Source organism: Mauremys mutica, chromosome 9 (genome assembly GCF_020497125.1).
Source record: "Mauremys mutica isolate MM-2020 ecotype Southern chromosome 9, ASM2049712v1, whole genome shotgun sequence".
Taxonomy (NCBI): Eukaryota; Metazoa; Chordata; order Testudines; family Geoemydidae; genus Mauremys; species Mauremys mutica.
Window position 1 is genome coordinate 28,542,071 of NC_059080.1, and position 19,401 is coordinate 28,561,471.

General features: G+C 40.4%; 1 protein-coding gene across 1 annotated transcript in view; it reads left to right on the forward strand.

Annotated features, from left to right (window-relative positions):
* LOC123377890 (connector enhancer of kinase suppressor of ras 2-like) overlaps positions 1–19,401 on the forward strand; it is a 474,233-nt gene that overhangs the window by 326,962 nt on the left and 127,870 nt on the right. The window contains exon 13 of the mRNA XM_045031225.1: positions 3,570–3,823. Coding sequence (XP_044887160.1) covers positions 3,570–3,823 — 254 coding nt within the window. The remainder of the gene's footprint in view (positions 1–3,569; positions 3,824–19,401) is intronic.

Below are 19,401 nucleotides of genomic sequence, written 5' to 3' on the forward strand. Positions count from 1 at the left end.
TTTGAAGGGATTTGGTGGATTTTTCATTATAGGAAGCATTCACACTTAGATCAGACATTCATAGGATTTTTCAATTCAGGTAACTTTAATAATTAGATTCTGCCTTTGGAAGCACAGATTTCATATGCAAAGATTGCAGTGGGAGCTCCATACAAAATTTGTAAGACAGTATTTGGCTCAAAGACTGTGTATATACTGCTAATAAAAATGTATTTGAATATGGTATGTACTTTGTAAACTTCACTTCATCCTACCTAAAGAAAAACTCTTAGATATGTTATGATGGCATGACATACTCAATCCTGTTCTTGATCAATTCTACCTGCCATTTGTAAATTAATCTTTAAGTGAATATTACATTGCCCACTGTAACATATTCTTTGTTTACTAACCACAGCTAGTGTTAGCTTTTTATAATATGTTGGCTAATTAGCTGTTAATTGTTAAGAGTTGCTCTCTGAAATAAAGTATTACCAGTTGTTTATAGCCACTTGTAGCTAACAAATAAATTAATTATGCATATTCCAGACATAATGATATATACATAAAATATTACAGCTGCAGTGCATCAAGGATGATGATTAGGATAGATAGGCATTCCGGAATTCAAAGATTCATGAACTATTTTTGAGTTAGAAAATAGTCTGTGTTTGCGAGACTTTTTACTCATAAATAATTTAAACCCATGGTTTTCTCCCAAGGACATCAAATTATTTTCTTAATTAAAGAGAAACCTACAGTATGTATTAAGGATAAATACTGCACCACCCAACTCCCCATAAAAAGCTACAGAGGCGTGAGTGGTTGGCCTATATAAACAGATAAATATTATTTTTTTATTCAGTTTTTATCTCATTTGATTAATTCCTTACTTTCCTAGGACCACGCGCACATGCATGTTTGGTGTTGTCATTTTGTTTTGGGTTTGGTGGTGTTTTGTGTGGGTTTTTCCCTTGCCAGAGTTTACAAAGCCTCCCAATTTAGAATTATGTATGAGTAGTTATTGTTTATATATTGCCATTACACCTAAATCACACCTAACAGACAAACAAAAGACAGGTTCTTGCCCTGAAGAATTTACAATTTCTCTATATATAAAGAGAGGGTTTACATATATGTTCATGAAAATGGGAACTGCGGGTGCTCTGATAGTTAAATAAGAGATCTGATTTTTACAGTCTAAATCTAGATTTGGGGCTTGTTTACATTGTGACATCCCGGAAAGGTAATCTGAATTAACTAGAGGCTTGTCTACACAAACAGTTCACAGCAAGTGTGGATCTGTGCTGCCCTAGCCTGCCCTAGACTAACTGTCCATGTGGACCCTACCGGACTGTTAATGCACTTTGATCTAGTCCCTTTCAAAGATGACTAGGTCAAAAAGTGTATTAACCAACTGTTGGTGCACATCAGCAGGGTCCATGTGGAGTCCACAGCAGGACAGTGTGAGGTAGATTCATACCCTGATTTGCCACAAACACAATATTTGTGTAGACAAATCTTAGAGGTGTGAATTTAAATAGTTAAATCCCTATGTGGACGTTGTTAGAGCTAAAGGGGTCTTAATTTGTCTTATTTTAATTCACTTTGGCAATGAACTAAACTAAATGGAATTAAAGCCACTTCAGTTATGGATTAGGGTGTTCACATAAGGGTTTAATGAGGCTTAACCAAATCCACACCTTCAAATCCACACCTTTAGTTAATTCAGATTAATTTTTCGTGGACATCCCTATGTAGACAAGCCCTTAGTTGTTTACATTTAGGCACAAAATTTGAAAATATTTCCCTTAATATACAATTATTGCTCATTAACTATTTGCACTCTGGTTCGCTGAACCAATTCCTTTTCAACATAATAAGAAATAAACATATAGTGATGGTGCAGATCCAAGGATTCTGTCTGATTGGGTGTCATCATTAATCAGTCAAAGTACAGAAATGGATGGTTTTATGGCTAACACATAGAACTGGAAGTCAGATGATCTGAGTTCTATTCCTAGTTCCTCTACTGTTTTGGTGTGTCTGTGTGTGTGTGTTATTTTCAACAGTTCAAGCATATTTGCACCTCGGGCTTGCATGTGACACCTATGATCAGATTAATTTGGAAAAGGCAGCTTTAAAAAACTGCTAGAAACAGTAATTGACCAAGAAGAGTTTTTCCTGATTATGAAATTTTTCTAGCTGGGAAGGCCAATGATTCAAACACTTACTCTGGAGGAACTAGGATGGAAGTCTGTGGAAGTCTATAGAATGATTATTTCCTCCATGCACAGTTATCTTAAACTCAGTTACTGTTCTGACTTGTTAACTTTTATTAATTACTGTTGATTCAAGTACAGCAAGCCATACTTTTCCAAAACACTAGAGCTGGGCAGGCATTTCACAGGTGAATCTGCATTATGAAACACAAAGAAAACAAAAATATTTAAAATTTCCTGAAAAACAAAGTTTAAAAAAATTCATACTGGTTTTGACTTTTTTCATTTTATATTATAAATTTAAAAATATTGAAATGAAAAGTCATTTCAAAATGGAAAATAGAAACATTCCATTCTGAAGAGGTTGAAATAGAATATTTTGATCTTATCAAAATCCTATTGTCTATTGTTCTTTATCAAAATCGACATGTTTTTGCAAAACGTGTCATTTTTTATCTATTTGCATTTTCCAGCAGAAAAAAATTCCGTCAGAAAACTTCTGACCAGCGCTACAAAATACCCCTCTCAAAATCTTGTAGTCAAATGTCTTCATGACCAACATTCTGGAATCCGCTAGGCAGGATTTTGGATCTGTCTGCTATAGAAACCTGCAAAAGAACCATCAGATAACCTCATTGCTAGGTGATGGCACATTTGCTTTCATTAGAGTATCTGTGGGCATATATTATGCTGTACTCTAAAATGTACTGAAAGAGTTAACTAAAATGCATAGCCAAAAAAATCGAAAAAGACACAGCTCCAGAATTGTGCACCCCAAGTGCTGATAAGGTCTTACAGTTTGAGAAAAACTATTGGAATAGGAGTCTCAGTGGTTCACAGTTTTAATGCACAACGTCCAGCATATTTGTTAATTAAAAAAAAAGTCAAGATTTTCTGAGGCTTTGTGCTGTAAATGAAACAGCAGAATCAATTGCTGTTGTCTCCATCTGTTTCCGGTGAGGAAGAAACAAGGTAATGTGCACTTGTAGTTACCATGCCATATAGAACAATGGCTTCACTTGGCCCCCTGTATGCTAGTGAACTCTGACTTAGCAAGGTGTGCTTTTCTCAAGAGCAGCAAGCATTTTGGATCAAAGGGCTATGAAAGACTGAGATAATAGCTATGTTCCATTTATCACGTCTTAGTAAAACATTCTCCAGACAACACCCACGTGAATAAAAGACTGTGAGTTGCAGTCTCCATTTGAAATGTCATATTGCAACTCCCATTATTACCCTGTTTAAGGTGTGGCTTTATTTTTGCACAGATGCATGCTTGAGTGGTTAAGTATAAACGTGTAGCCTGGTTACATTTTGTGTATTTGTTTTGTCTTATTCATATTTCTTTTCTTCTTCCTCCAACAACTGACTCGGAGAATTCACTCCTACGATACCTGAGTGATGACAAGATCTTGGTGATCCAAGAAGAGCCTTTGACACAGAAAGACAACAAGAGAGACACAGGCCGCAGGTCAAGGAAAAAGGGCAAAAACACAAGTAGTCCGAACTATCCAATTAGCCCATCTATGTTAACATCTACTGTTAGCGTTAGGCTGGAACCTGGGCAGCAAGATGTCCTGAATTTCTCACTAGCTGAAAGCAACACTGTTCCACTGTACCACGTAAGTTCATAAAAATTTGAAGTTTTAATTCTTTTTTCTTAATAGCCATTGGAACTAGGATTGGCACAGCGGAAATATGATCTTATATCTTACAGTATCATGTTGCATGGCAGGGTTCTATGGTTCATTTTTCACATCCATACCATAAGATACAGAGCTCATCTGAAAACCATCTGGATATTATGAAAAAGTTCAGTCCATAATACAGAGAACACTTGTCCACTATGGGTAGGTCTATATTTGCGTCAGCATGTAGACTGCAGACACTGCTTACCCAATTAGCCTGGGTATAAATAGCAGTGTAGAAAGTGAGGCACAGCTTAGATGAGTATAGTAGAGAGAGGCCAGGACCCTGCATGGATCTCTGCACACTCAGTAGGGCCTACCATATCTACTCTATTTTTAGCAGTGTGGTGTCCTGGTGCAAGAACCTTTCCATGCCACAGTGAAAGACTCTGGCAAAGGGGAGGCGGTGAAGGAAGGATGTGACAACAGCTCCCTCACTCAAAGGTCACATTCTCCTGTATCTTGACTATGGTTAGTGAGTTGTAGTTTTAACATGTTAGATGGTGAAGGTAACACATAGACGAGAGTCTAGGGTTTCCTTCAACCAGATAACGTGAACAAATATTAATTTCCTTGTCTTCACTAGGATTTTTGCACATTAGTTGACTTCTATCAGTTAGCACATTAAAAACACACCTTTATTCCTAGTGAAGACAAGGCCAGTGTGACTCACTTGGTGGGATCTCTTCATTTCCAAGTAGATTGGCTCAATCCCAGACTCTGCTCTCAGGACAATTGATGCCAAACCAGGAGATCTTCAGTTTGGTGTGTAATCATTAGGTGAATCCAATAATGGACTTTTTGCAATATCAGAGAATATGAGTCTCCCCATGTTCTGAGTTTCTGCAGTCGATACAAAGAGCTCATTGCTTGGACCATGAAAGCATTCTCAATCATAGTGGGTAGAGAGGCATGTCCCCTGACATCCACGTTACCTATCTTTTGAGGAAGGAAAAATTGGTCAGAGGATCCCTGACACTAATTGCCTACTCAGGTCGTGATTACTCAGTGCTGTTAACCTTGTTGGCTGGGTCCCTTTGGACGTGCTCCAAATTGCAGATCTGCTGTCCTGAGACCCAGTGGTTCAGTCAATCAAGCAAGCTCTTTCTAAAATCTTGGGGTGTAATCATAGCCGTATTAAGTTTAATGGAGAAATTCAAATGTATTTAAATGGTGTCAAGATTTCACCCTGGAGTTTAAGTACAAGGAACATATGAACTGTTATGCTGGATCAGACTTGAAGTCCATCTAGTCCAATATCCTGTTCTTATATTATGATGCAGGAAGAACAGGGTACTGCTACTTATAGCCCATTTCAGACTGGTTTCCAGCTTAGCAAAACAGGCATTTTTGTTCTTACCTTTTAAATTGATTTTCTGCAGAGTGAGACCAACGATCTGGAAGCCTCAGCCACATAGATATTGCTCAAATCGTGGTTGTTTTTTCCCCTGAGTTATTTGATTACTTAATATAGATGCAAATAAAGTTAACAACTGGTTCTTTAGTCAAGCTGTTCTACATGGGAGGAGGCTAGAACCTGAAAAGCCTAACAACCATCTGGGTGGGGCCCCCTGTTAGGAGATAAGGAGGGAGAAGTTCATTTCAGATTGGTTGGCCCACTATGCAGAAACTCAGAATTCAAGGTAAAACCAAAATCTCCTTTGTGGCACAGAGAAATTAGTAAATATCCAGAGTGGACCGCACTCATCACTGATTTAACCTCATTGATATCAGTGAGGATGTACCACGGACAAATCTAACCCTGTGTTAAGTAATGTTGAAAGTGAAGTTACTGTGACATTATAACTTTTTTTTTTTTTTTGGTAAAACTATTCTCCCAAAACACTATTTCAGTTAATATATTTTTATTTTATTTAATCTTAACCCCATTACATCTACCTACTTTATCAAATTCCCAATATATTAATCTGAAGTGCTCCAGCAGAGTATTCAGTATTAGTGAACTGTTTTTGTCAGCACAAATAAATACTCTTGCTCACTGAAACTGGGCAAAATGGTTACCTCTGAGACATAATTAAGTTGTTATGCATTGGCTTTAGCTTTGTTACACTTCATTAGTCTTGGTAAACAAAAGACATTTAATTTAGACTATAGTGTCTATATGCATGAATAAGTAACTCAAAATGATGTTTTTGTTTTCCACTGGAACATGTAATTGTAAAAAATGTTTAGAACCAGAGAGCAAATGGCTTTTGTTTTTATTTTGTTTTGTTTGGGAGGGAGGGAATGGTTACCACGTCTGCTCAGATGCAAAATTGACCAGGATATTTTCGAGTAATAAAAACAGTTGTGCTGCTTTTGATGTTTGCAAAGAGCTATTTCTACCTGGAAGAAAATGACATCAAGGCCTGACCATATGTGCTTGGGCCCAAAGAAAATAATATGAAAGCTTTTCTAGAAGGCTTTGTATTGTGATGTTCAACCATTCACTGGGATTCTACCATATTCATTGTATACGTTTCCAGCTACCTCATGGCTTAGTGGAAGACTTTGACTGGCCACTATAGAATCATAGAAATGTAGGGCTGGAAGGAACCTCGAGATGTTATCTAGTCCATCTCCCCATCATGAGGCAGGACTAAGTATACCGAGACCAGTGGTTCTCAACCTACTTATCATTGTGGGCCACACAGGGCCGGCTCCAGAGCCCAGCGGGGCAAGCACCCACCTGGGGCGGCCCTTTCCCGGGGGGGCGGCAGGCTGGGCCGGCGGACCTGCCGCAGTCATGCCTGCGGGAGGTCCACCGGAGCCCCGGGAGCAGCGGACCTGCCGCAGGCATGACTGCGGAGGGGACGCTCGGCCGGCGGCTCCAGTGGACCTCCCGCAGGCATGACTGCGGATGGTTCGCTGGTCCCGCGGCTCGGCTGGACCTCCCGCAGGCATGCCTGCGGCAGCTCAAGCAGAGCCGCCGGACCAGCGAACCGCCCGCAGCTGCGGGAGGTCCAGCCGAGCCGCGCGACCAGCGGACCCTCCGCAGTCATGCCCGCGGGAGGTCCGCTGCTCCCGCGGCTCCGGGGCGCCTCCCGGGCATGACTGCTTGGGGCGGCCAAATTTGTAGAGCCGCCCCTGGGGCCACATATGCACCACCTCAACACACAGACCCCTATGCCTACCACCCACCCCAACCCAAAGACCCCTCTACAGAGTGGGGCCAGGAGCTGACCCAGTGCAGGTCTGGGCAGCAGGACAGCCCCAGGCCCCACCGCACGGCAAGGCACGCCCTAGTGCCACGGACCCTGCCACGTGGCAAGGCAGAGCAGCCCTAGCGCCACGGACCCCACCATGTGGCAAGGCAGTGCAGCCCCAGCAGCCCCGGGCCCCACCACACCGAGCAGCCATGGTGGCCTGGACCCCAGCCATGCGAGCCCTGCGGCTTTTAGCACACAGCTGAGAACCGCTGACCTAGACTGTCCCTGACAGGTGTTTGCCCAACATGTTCTTTAAAACCTCAACTGACAAGGATTCCACACCTTCCTTGGTAGTTTATTTCTGTACTTTTCTATCCTTAATGTTAGAAAGTTTTCCTACTGTTGAATCTAAATTTCCCTTGATGCAGATTAAGCTGATTACTTTCCTCAGTGGACATGGAGAACAATAGATCCAGGATCAGATTCACACTCAGGATTTGGATCCAGTAATGTTACCCAAAGTTCAACAAACTTCCCTGAGGCAGGGTTTTCCACCTTAGATGGACACTCCATGACCTTTTCTGCAACAGGCATATGATATGATGCTGGACTGGAGCAATTGGCAGGACTTTGGGTGCTTTGGCCATATTGACCAATTCCCACTTATCCTTGCCCTATAAGAAAGTCTGATTGTTTGGTTCCAGATCAAGCACAGCCTAAATCTGTGAATCTGAGGTGATTGAGTCCTATACAATCAGAACCAATAGATACAGAACATTCTTGTAACTTAGTACAAGATATGCTTTTGGAAGAAGAGGGAGATACATCCCCTCCAGTTGAATTTAAAAAACAAGAAATTGAATTAGATAGTGGTTCATCTTTGGCCAAGAATGTAGGAGAGTCGTCTTTAGAATATGCTATTCAGTTCCATGAACTAGTAGACAGAATAGTGTCAATTTTTAAATAACCATCCTGGTTTTCAAAATATTAGGTTCTACTACAAGAAATAAAATATCTTTGCCAATATTAGAAGGGCTTCAACAACCAGCAAAAGCAATCTGGTCCAATCCATCTTCAGGTCAGCCAAAAAAGGCTGACAAATTATACCAGATTCCATAAGCGGGGTTTTCATGTTCACCTCCCTCTGATTCACTTATTGTGGTACCAGTGGTACAAAGATCAAAGTCCAGGTCTCTTACACTTCAAATGAAAGAGAAGGGAAAAAGTTAACACTTTAGGAAGAAAATCCCCCTCCCCATACTGTTTTTATAAGGACAAAGGTCTTTGGGCCTCACTCCAGATTCCTTTAAAGTAATTTTGGACTTTCACATAAATCAGTGTATTAATTTTTCAGTATTTTTACCCAAACCCATGCACATAAGGGTGAATCCAAGTTACCCAGCTGTATCCATAATGGACCCAGAATCCCAGAAACAATTCCATACTTTTTGGAGTTTGAAATTCAGATTTAGTGGCTCAGGAATTTGCCTTGTCATAACCAGTGCTGTAGTGGTCCTTCTGCCTTACCATAGTGATGGTATTTTGATCTATTCTCCTTTTCACAGTCTTTGACAATCTTTAGGTTACATAGCTCCTGTCTCTCTCTTCCTGTCCAATCCCTGAAATGGAGCTGGTTGGTACTGTAACCAGTATTATTGGTTGGTACATTAGCAACTCCTTTTCCCAGAAGCACAGTCCCATGAATGGCAGTGAGTGTGGTAGGGAATTACATGAGTTTTACCTGATTTTGAGAGGAAATAATTAAGTGGTGATGGCTTGTTTGAAAAGTTTGCAAGCCATACAAACCCTTTAAAGCAACCAGGGCTGAATAGGTAAGCAGGGCCTCGCGCCTAAGAGGGCCCTGCACCCTAAAGAAGAGCACCTAACTTAGGTGCCTTTTTAATTTTTACTCACCTGGCAGCACTCCGGGTCTTCGGCGGCACTTCAGCGGCGGGTCCTTCACTCGCTCCGGGTCTTCGGCGGCAGGTCCTTCAGTGCCACAGAAGACCCGGAGTAGAGACCCAGAGTGCCGCCGGGTGAGTCATCCCTGCCGGGACCCTGTCGAAACTATTCTAATCGGGCCCCACACTTCCTAAAGCCGGCCCTGTCATTTATTCTTAGATACAAATACCAGAGTTCCCAAACAGAGCTCTCTTATATAATGTCTTGTATTAGCAGGTGTGTGTTTGTACTACTGCATTCTGCTCAGTGGGATCAGAACTGTGTATCTATGTGACACAGGCCCAGTCATACTTGTAGATAAAAGCTTATGGCTTTAGGGGTCAGTGTTTATGGAGCAGGGAGGAGTTCTGGATTTCATTCCACTTTGAAGTTCCTTGTGTCCATAGTGTATAGGAAAGTGACAACAATGTTATGGGTTTAAATTAGACTCGTTTTTTTTGAAAATAGATGTTTATGATTTAATATATCAATAGGCATGTACTGGAAAAAGTCATATGCAGGTTGGTACATTATACTAGATCTGAAAGGTTTTAAGAAAAGCTGTCATGTACAGCAAGTCATTTTAAGTGAAAGACCACTAGAAAGCCTTCATATTCCAGCTGAGTTTCTTTTATTCCTTCTTTAGCCTCTTTATAGTTTGGCCTTTTGGAAATCCCTGTTTTCATTACATTCATAGTGAGAAATGTTCTGTAGTTAACCAAAGCTAGGCAATAGTATAATAAGAAAATACGCTGAGTAAATAAGTTTATAGCAGTTGGTTAGAAGCAACTGTGCACTGCATTTGGAAGCCACAGTTTCCTAAATTACACAAGTTTTAAAAGGCAATTTAGCAGTGGATATAGAAATCCAAGAGTAAATTCATTTTCACAGTATAAGGTTGTGATTTGATACAGCTTGAAACCATGCACAAATAACTGCTTGTCACTAGTATGCATGATAGTCATCTTTTGTGGCTTCAGACCTAAAGGGACTACATCATTTTATAATCCTGCCACACTCTGTCACGCAAACTGTTTCATACATAATCTTACCAATGACTGTAATAAAAGGGAAAGCATGCATGTTTATAAAATGATTATTAGCTAATGGACTGTAACACTATGTAGCAAGCTATAGTGTTAGATGCTTACAGTGGAATATTCTTTTACTTCTAGGGCCAGAACAATCATTGTTTGAGTTATATGTACAGTAAAATGTCCATTTTGAGTATCATAAAATTTTTGCTGATTAACTGGCTGTCATTTTTATAGCATGCAGAACTAAGAACTCCTGTGGCTTGGTCCCTGCAGCCTGGTCTACACTAAAAATTAGGTCAATCCAACTACATTGCTCAGAGGTGTGGAAAATCCACACCCCCAAGTGATGTAGTTAAGGTGATCTAACACTCCCACCCCCAATGTAGACAGCACTAGGTCAGTGGAAGAATTCTTCCATTGAGTTAGCTACTACCTCTCAGGGAGTTAGATTACTAGAGCCTTGCACAGATAAAAATTTATATCCAGGGAGGCATATATCTGCGAATATAAATCGGTATCCACAGAACCACAGGGCTCTCCCAGGAACCACAGGGTTGAAAGGAGCAGAACATGGAGCTGCTGCTCCCAGGAGCCAGTGCCCTGGTCCGGCAGCTCCTCCGGTGCGGCTGTACCTCCTGCAGCCCTGCTCCCATCCCTTCCACGCAGCTGTCTGCATCTCTTGTCTGGGGGCATGAGTGCCGCTTGAACACAAGAGTGCAACCAGGGACATGGTCTTCTCCTCTTGCCACTGCAGTTCCTGGGAGAGCCCTTCGGTTCCACAGAAACTGATTTATATCTGCGGATATCTGCATCCACGGATATACACTTGTATCCGCGCAGGGCTCGGTGGATTACCTACACCGATGGGAGAACCTCTCTCATCAGTGTAGGTAGTGTGTACACTGAAGCACTACAGTGGCATGGCTGCAGCTTGTTGCTGTAGCATTTCAAATGCAGACAATGGCATGAAATTTATGTCAGACATGGAATTCTGTCACACCTGCTTGGATTCATTATGTGTGAAAACTATTCAGTTCACTCTATCCTGGCCTCCTTAAAAGCTTCCAATGGCTTTATTTTACAGTTATTTAAAAAAAATTAGAATGACGATAAAATTATTTTGCTGTGACTGAAATTTTGGATTCATTCCATCTAAGGTGTGAGTCCTTTGAAGGCGTCGATAGCTTTACAAGTCCTGATTTGCATTCTAAAGCATATTTGACATTTCCAAAGTTCACATGTTTTTTAACACAAAACATTTTTAAACATTGTAAAAAGACATGGGAATTTACTCCTTGAGTAAAAAATGGTGGCCTGCACTTTGTACTGCATGGCTACAACAATTTTACATTAATAAGATGATAAGATAAAGTTTTGTCAACTGTGAGGTAGAATGGGCTGGAAGAAATTGAGGAAATTACAGGCAATCATACTACATACAGCGCTCAGGTCTATTCATAAGAATCACAGTAAGAACATAAGAACGGCCATACTGGGTCAGACCAAAGGTCCATTTAATGGCATTTTGGTGTCAAAAAGAGAGGGGAAATTACACAAGGTTATATTTCTGAATAGAGGCGTAATTTCTCTGGGCAAACTGTCTTCTTTCCTTATTGTATAATAATGTTTTATGATTTTTTCTTCTGCTTTTTAGTATTTATGCTACATACAGCCATCTATATAATGAAACTTCAGGTTAGCAAGACTCAGGGTTTATAGTAGACTATATAAAGAACAACCAGCTGCTGTGACTATTAAGTTTTACCAAAACAAATTTGTTGTGAAACGAAGGTGTTCTGCTGGCTTATAAAAATACATAAATAATTTGTTTTTGATACTGCTAAGTGGTTCTTCTCTCTCTTGTTTGTCTCTCTGTCTGTGTTTTCCCAGGTGTCTGAAATGTTTGAAGGTAGCAGGATCAGGCCCTAAATAAGATTTAAAAAAATAGGAAAGGTTACTGAACTCAAAAACTGCTAAAACAATATTGATCAAATTTACATTCCTGCTTTCCCTCTCCCTCCACCCACGCACACATTCCAAAATCACTTTTAGACAAAGACCCAGATTTAGAAAATTTCAGTCAAGGTAAATATTTTAGAAAGTTGGAATGACAGTGTGATAATGAAAACTGTTATGCACCCTTAATGAACATGGGTGATGACCGGTGTTCTGTATAATAAAATATAGTATGATCAAATAAGAAAACAAGGGACCCAGTATTATTTGGCTACTCCGCTATCACCTCCTTTACACAGAAGTAAACAAAATGACACTTCAGTAGCTGTGAATACTAAGCATAGATATAGTCTTACAAAATTGATAATTACACAGGCTGATCATGCCAGATAAATGTTTACGAAGCTATGTGGTACTGGAACCTAAACATTGAGTGGTTTCATAAATTCTGTGAGGATGCAGAGTTAGCTGTATAAAATGGATATGTAAGTAATACAATATTGTAGGAAGCCCAGATTATAAAATGGTGCACAGGATTGTGCTAATTGGAATACGTCAGGAAACGCTACCCCTTCAATGCAAGTTTAGAATTCTAATTTCAGGGTTTTAACAATGTGTTCTTGGATGGAGGTTTTTTTGTTTGTTTTTAATTGGGGCTTTTTAGTGTCACTATATTCCTCCTTCAATAGACCTAATCAATTTCTTTAAATCAGTGCTTTGAGAAGTTTCAGTATCTTTGAAGGAAACCTGCTATGTGAAATAAAAGACTTTCTAATCATTACAGTTCATTAAGTATTAATATTAAATGCCTAAAAAATGTTTGAACTACCTGCTATAACAACGACAATGAAAGAGGAAGTTCCCACATTGATGGTTTGACATAGTTTGAAACAGAAAAATGTTGAGCTAATTGTCAAGAACAACTGTCATCACCCTGGACTTCCTGGAAAGAATTACAAAATGGAGGCTCACACAGAGAGACAGCAGCACCATTTCTAGCTATGGAGATATTAGAAAAAGGGGCATAAATTTCTGATTTTTTTTCTGAAGAATGACTTTAAATTATATTCTTATTTATTAATTAATTTTATTGAGTCTCACAATTCTACCAGGAAAACTAAAAGGAAGGTATGTCTCAAATGGAAGTCGCTGTTCGCATATCTTAAAGTAGTGATCAGTTCCTTGATTAATTGGATCAGTTTTCAAGATGAGCTAGTTTTGAAGATCTGAGTACTTCATATTACTTAATTATTTTAAAACTGTTTCATCTCCTTTAGGTTAAAGTGAGTTTTAAGAACACACTGGTCATGCTGTGGTTCCGCAGCAAAAAGATTAGTAATAATAAGACAGGGCTCCAAAGACTTGAAGAACGCAAAGATATGCAGCAGTACAGAGAATAATAGGGTGGCATCAAGAACCAGCAAGTAAACAGCAGAAAGAAAAATGTTCCAGGCAAAAATTTGAACAGTAAGACAGGGCAAGAGTACCCTAGACAGAGAGAGCACAGACAGAAGGATAGCCACAAAGTGAATAAGTACCCTTTAAAATATTTATATTGGAATTGCTGAATTTTTTTTTCATAGATTTACAATTTAAGGCCAGAAAGCACCAGTATGATTGCCTAGACTCATCTCCTGCATTACACAGGCTATAGAATTTAATCCAGTTGTTCTGGCATCAAGCCCCTAAATAAGAAGGTTGAGGGGTCACAAGTTTTCATTTCACAATACAATATCTGTGCTCAGTATCCACTGAGTAACAATATACTTGTATTTCATAATAAAGAAACCAGCTCCTAAACAATGAAATCTTCCCATGTTTTTGATTTATATATGTAATGTGTGGAAGATGATCTTGGCTGCTGACAGATTTTATGATAGATACTTTCACTTCTATACTCCCAACACAGTGAAATTGAGAGTATGTCCATTCTAGGGCAGAGTCACTGTAAATCAGTGGTTCTCAAACTTTTGTACTGGTGACCCCTTTCAAACAGCATGCCTCTGGGTGCAACTTCCCTTATAAATTAAAAACACTTTTTTATATATTTAACACCATTATAAATGCTGGAGGCAAAGCCGGGTTTAGGGTGAAGGCTGACAGCTCGTGACCCCCCCCACCACCACCCATGTAATAACCTCGCAACCCCCCTGAGGGGTCCCAACCCCCAGTTTGAGAACCCCTGCTGGAAATAGTACATCAGAGATGCCTTTGTTTATTTTTTAAGTGTGTCACAGTATTAAAATGGTTTAGGGCTTATCATTGTTTCACTGCTCTTGCTTAACTTCCAATTTATTTTCTGTCTGCTGACCAAGCAGAGCTGTTAATACATGCCCATTAGCACAGAGCTTTTATAGATGAATGGAGTAAAAGCTACAAAACTATTTCTGGAGCTGCCAGAAGCCAATTTGACAAAGGGTATATAGTTTAATGGCACATGTTGAGAGCTAAAAACATGTGCAGTAAAATAGTTGAACAAAAAAAGTAGAATTAGCTCTTGTCATCACACGTGCAATTTGGGATGTCCCAGTTGCACCAAACATCTCTTTTGGGTGATAGTAACCCTGAGCACCACCATAATATATATTATAACAATAAGATGGGCTAAGGAAATCACATATTCATGTGTTTAGCTCCATGTGACTGGAAAAGTGCTGGCCCTTCATTTCTTACTTCCTGTTTCAGAAAAGAAGGGAGAACTGTCTCCTTGACAAAGCATGGGACTGAGAGTCACTTCTAAGTTTTATTTCCAGTGTAATTGGGAACTTGTTTTGTGGCCTCAGGTAACCACTTAACCTTTCTGTGCCTTAGTTAAACTATCTGTAACATGGCTAATATCACTTTCCTAAGTTGCTGAGATTTTGAAGTTCATCTATCCACTATATCCCATGTGTTCTAGAAGGTGGTTAGGAGCCCGATCTACAGCCCATTGAAGTCAATGTGCATTTTTCCAGGCCCTATAACTACAAGGTGACGCTTACTGGCTGAGATGATGATCCTATTTTATTTATTTATTTATTTATTTGTGGGGTAGAAAACCATGACTGTGTCAAAAGAGCTTGAATTAGCAGGAGTATAAGCCTTCAGAGATTTGGCTCAATTTAGTAAGGCGGTACCTCCGCTCAGCCTGTCCCATAACATAGTGCCCCCCTGTAACTTAGCTACAAATGTCATTTTATTGATCATACTCTGCATGAAATTACAAATGCATAGATGTGAAAGGGAAACAATTTTCACCCTTTATAATATTAGGGAAAGGAAAGAGAAAGAATTAAATTGATTAGGGCTAGCTGAATACAATCAACAATCTTTAAATGTCTGCATGCATCCACTTTTTTTTGGAGGTTCTTGATGAATTGTATGGTAGAAGTGAAAAGTATAATTTTTAATCAATGGCGATTACCGTGATATTATATCTGCAAAATGGTCAGAAGTTTGATCATCATTATCTGTCCAGTGAGAGATAGCCCTAGACAATGCTAATTCAGAAATATACCCATCCTTGACTTCAAAAGAAAATAGTTTATTTGGACTGAGTTATTTTCTTTTGAGCAACAAAGTGGAAGGTCACCTGGTTTGGCCACTTTGTTACAAAAATAGAGGTTATTTAGTTTTCCTTATTTTCAGTCCTGTAGGATATACCTTGTTTATCAGGAATTGCTAACCTGGAAAAACGCATTGCAACACAGAAAATGTGAATCTGCCTCGATCCAAAGTTATGCCATATTTTCATAAGTAATTTTGCTATCTTATTTCATCTTCAAGACATTTAACGTTCAGTTATTCTAAAATCTTTCAAAGAAAGAAAGCAAACAAAGATGTTAGAGCTTCTGCAGGAGGCACACTTGACCTCAGATGAGGCTGCTAAATCAGAATGTGACTGGGTAGGAAAAGCAGTATCTTGTTCCTTATCATCCACATCCAGCAGGTTAGCCATCCTTTTCCATAAAGCACTGATGGTAACAGTCTCTGAGTGAATTTGAAATGATCAGGGCAGATTTTTAATCCTTACCATCACTATAAATTTATCTTAATTAATCATTGTGCAAATGTGTAACCCACACACCTCCTGGATGTGGTGTTCTGAACCATCTAGTGGCACCGAGACCACTTAGAGAGAGAGAAAGAGATTAATGAGTCTGCTCTACAGCCTTAGCTAACAGGCAGTTGGCTTTTAGCTCATGCAGTAGAGGCTCATGCACTAAGTTCCAGAGGTCCCGGGTTTGATCCTGCCTGCCCACAACCAGGGTCTGTTGATGTTATAAGTGGGGGCTCAGACGGGATTTCAACTGGGAAGTCTCTGAAGCTTGGGATGCACTTCCTCAGCTAGGGGAAGTATGTAACCCACACACCTTCTGGGTGTGGTGTTGTGTCCCATCTAGTGGCACCGAGACCACTTAAGGAGAGAGATAAAATGAGTCTGCTCTACAGCCTTAGCTAACAGCCAGTTGGCTTTTAGCTCATGCAGTAGAGACTCATGCACTAAGCTCCAGAGGTCCCAGGTTCAATCCTGCTTGCCAACGATCGGGGTCTGTCAATGTTACATATGTATGAGCCTAAGCTTGATGATCCTGAAACTTTGCATAGGATTCTTACTAAATGATATGGAGAACCCCATATTCCCACTGTGATTCCTGGGGATTTTAATGAGGTGCTTGACTTTTTTGTGGACAAATCTTGGCTGCAGAATCATAAACCAAGCAAAACTAGAATGGGTCTAGAGTTGCACAATAAAGATCTGGGACTATGTGATATCTGGCAGTTTGCAGATCCAGTGGATAGGGGTTATTCATATTTTGACATATGGGTCTTATTCCCATATGGATTTCTTTTTGATCTCCGGGGACTTGGTTAATTCTGTAATTAACTCCCCCATGAATACAAGTGCTGACTCTGATTGTGCCCTTATAACTCTTCAAATAGCAACAGATCTGGCTGAGAAATGGCCATATAGATAAAGATTTAATTCTTCACTTTCATTAGATTTCCAATTCAAATTATTTTTTAAAAAGAAATTGGGCTATGTCTGGAGATAAAGAAACCCCAAGCATCTTCTAGCAGGTTATTGAGGGAGATATTCAAGGCCTATTTGAGGGGTAAACTATAAGTTTTGTATTTGCCAAGAAAAAGGCAATGGAGAAAATCTGATAGCCCTTCAGAAAAATGTAAAAGAGCTTGATTTGTCTTATGTCACAGCCTCATTTCCAGATTTATTGCTATTCCTGATTAATTGTAGATATAAACTCAGTAAGCCTTGGTATAGGCTGAATTTGTCCTATTTCAACTCAGGTAGGACTTCTAGGAGTCAAGTGAAAAAGAACCTGGGAATTACAGTGGATGAAAAAGATTGCAAGTTGCTGGCATACTGCCTAAGACAAAAGACTTCTGCATGTAGAATTACGGCCACCCATGATAAACACGGTAAATTATGTATATCACCTAAAGATATTAACATAAGATATTTCCTGGTTTTCATGAAGATCTAATGCAGATCTAATGCAGATTTAATGTCCAGCTCTAATGCATCCAAAGGTGGTGAGGGAGTTGGCTGATGTGATTGCAGAGCCATTGGCCATTATCTTTGAAAATTCATGGTGATCGGGGGGAGGTCCTTGATGATTGGAAAAAGGCAAATATAGTGCCCATATTTTAAAAAGGGAAGAAAAAGAACCTGGGAACTACAGACCAGTCAGCCCCACTTCAGTCCCCGGGAAAATCACGGAGCAGGTCCTCAATGAATCCATTTTGAAGCTCTTGGAGGAGAGGAAGGTGATCAGGAACAGTCAACATAGATTCACCAAGGGCAAGTCATGCCTAACAAACCTGATTGTCTTCTATGATGAGATAACTGGCTCTGTGGATATGGGGAAAGCGGTGGATGTGATATATCTTGACTTTAGCAAAGCTTTTGTTACGGTGTCCCACAGTATTCTTGCCAGCAACTTTAAAGAAGTATGGATTGGATGAATGGACTGTAAGGTGGATAGAAAGCTGGCTAGATTGTCGTGCTCAACAGGTAGTGATCGATGACTCGATGTCTAGTTGGCAGCCGGTATCAAGCAGAGTGCCCCAGGGGTCGGTCCTGAGGCCAGTTTTGTTCAACATCTTTATTTATGATCTGGATGATGGGATGAATTGCACCTCAGCAAGTTCACAGATGACACTAAGCTGTGGGGAGAGGTAGATACGCTGGAGGGTAGGGATAGGGTCCAGATTGTCCCACCTACTGTGGGACACCTAGACCAATTGGAGGATTGGGCCAAAAGAAAACTGATGTGGTTCAACACGGACAAGTGCAGAGTCCTGCACTTAGGAAGAAAGAATCCCATGCACTGCTACAGGCTGGAGACCGACTGGCTGAGCAGCAGTTCTGCAGAAAAGGACCTGGGAATTACAGTGGATGAGAAGCTGGATATGAGTCAGCAGTGTGCCCTTGTTGCCAAGAAGGCCAATGGCATGTTGGGCTGTAATAGTAGGAGCATTGCCAGCAGATTGAAGGAAGTGATTATTCCCCTCTACTCGACACTGGTGAGGCCACACCTGGAGTATGCATCCGACGAAGTGGGTATTCACCCACAAAAGCTCATGCTCCAAAAGTCTGTTAGTCTATAAAGTGCCACAGGACTCTTTGCTGCTTTTACAGATCCAGACTAACACGGCTACCCCTCTGATACCTGGAGTATTGTGTCCAGTTTTGGTCCCCCCACTACAGAAGGGATGTGGACAAATTGGAGAGAGTCCAGAAGAGGGCAACAAAAATGATTAGAGGCTGGGGCACATGACTTACGAGGAAAGGCTGAGGGATCTGGAGTTATTTAGTCTGCAGAAGAGAAGAGTGAGGGAAGATTTGATAGCAGCCTTCAACTACCTGAAGGGGAGTTCCAAAGAGGATGGAAATAGGCTATTCTCAGTGGTGGCAGATGACAGAACAAGAAGCAATGGTCTCAAGTTACAGTGGGGGAGGTCTAGGTTGGATATTAGGAAAAACTATTTCACTAGGAGGGTGGTGAAGCACTGGAATGGGTTACCTAGGGAGGTGGTGGAATCTCCATCCCTTAGAGGTTTTTAAGGCCTGGCTTGACAAAGCCCTGGCAGGGATGATTTAGTTGGTATTGATCCTGCTTTGAGCAGGGGGTTGGACTAGGTGACCTCCTGAGGTCTCTTCCAGCACTAATATTCTATGATTCTAAGTGGTCTTTTTTCTCAGTGGAATTTCCATGGGCAAACTGAGGCAATTAAATACCTAGGTATAAAAGTAACAAGAAACATTAATAAACTAGTGAAGATAAATTTAGATCCTGTACTATCTCCTATAACTAGTGATATAAATAAGTGGCATCCTCTCTTCCTGACTCTGTGGGAAGAGTTACTACAATAAAAATGGGTTTAGATTGGTAGCCGTGTTAGTCTGTATCAGCAAAAACAACAA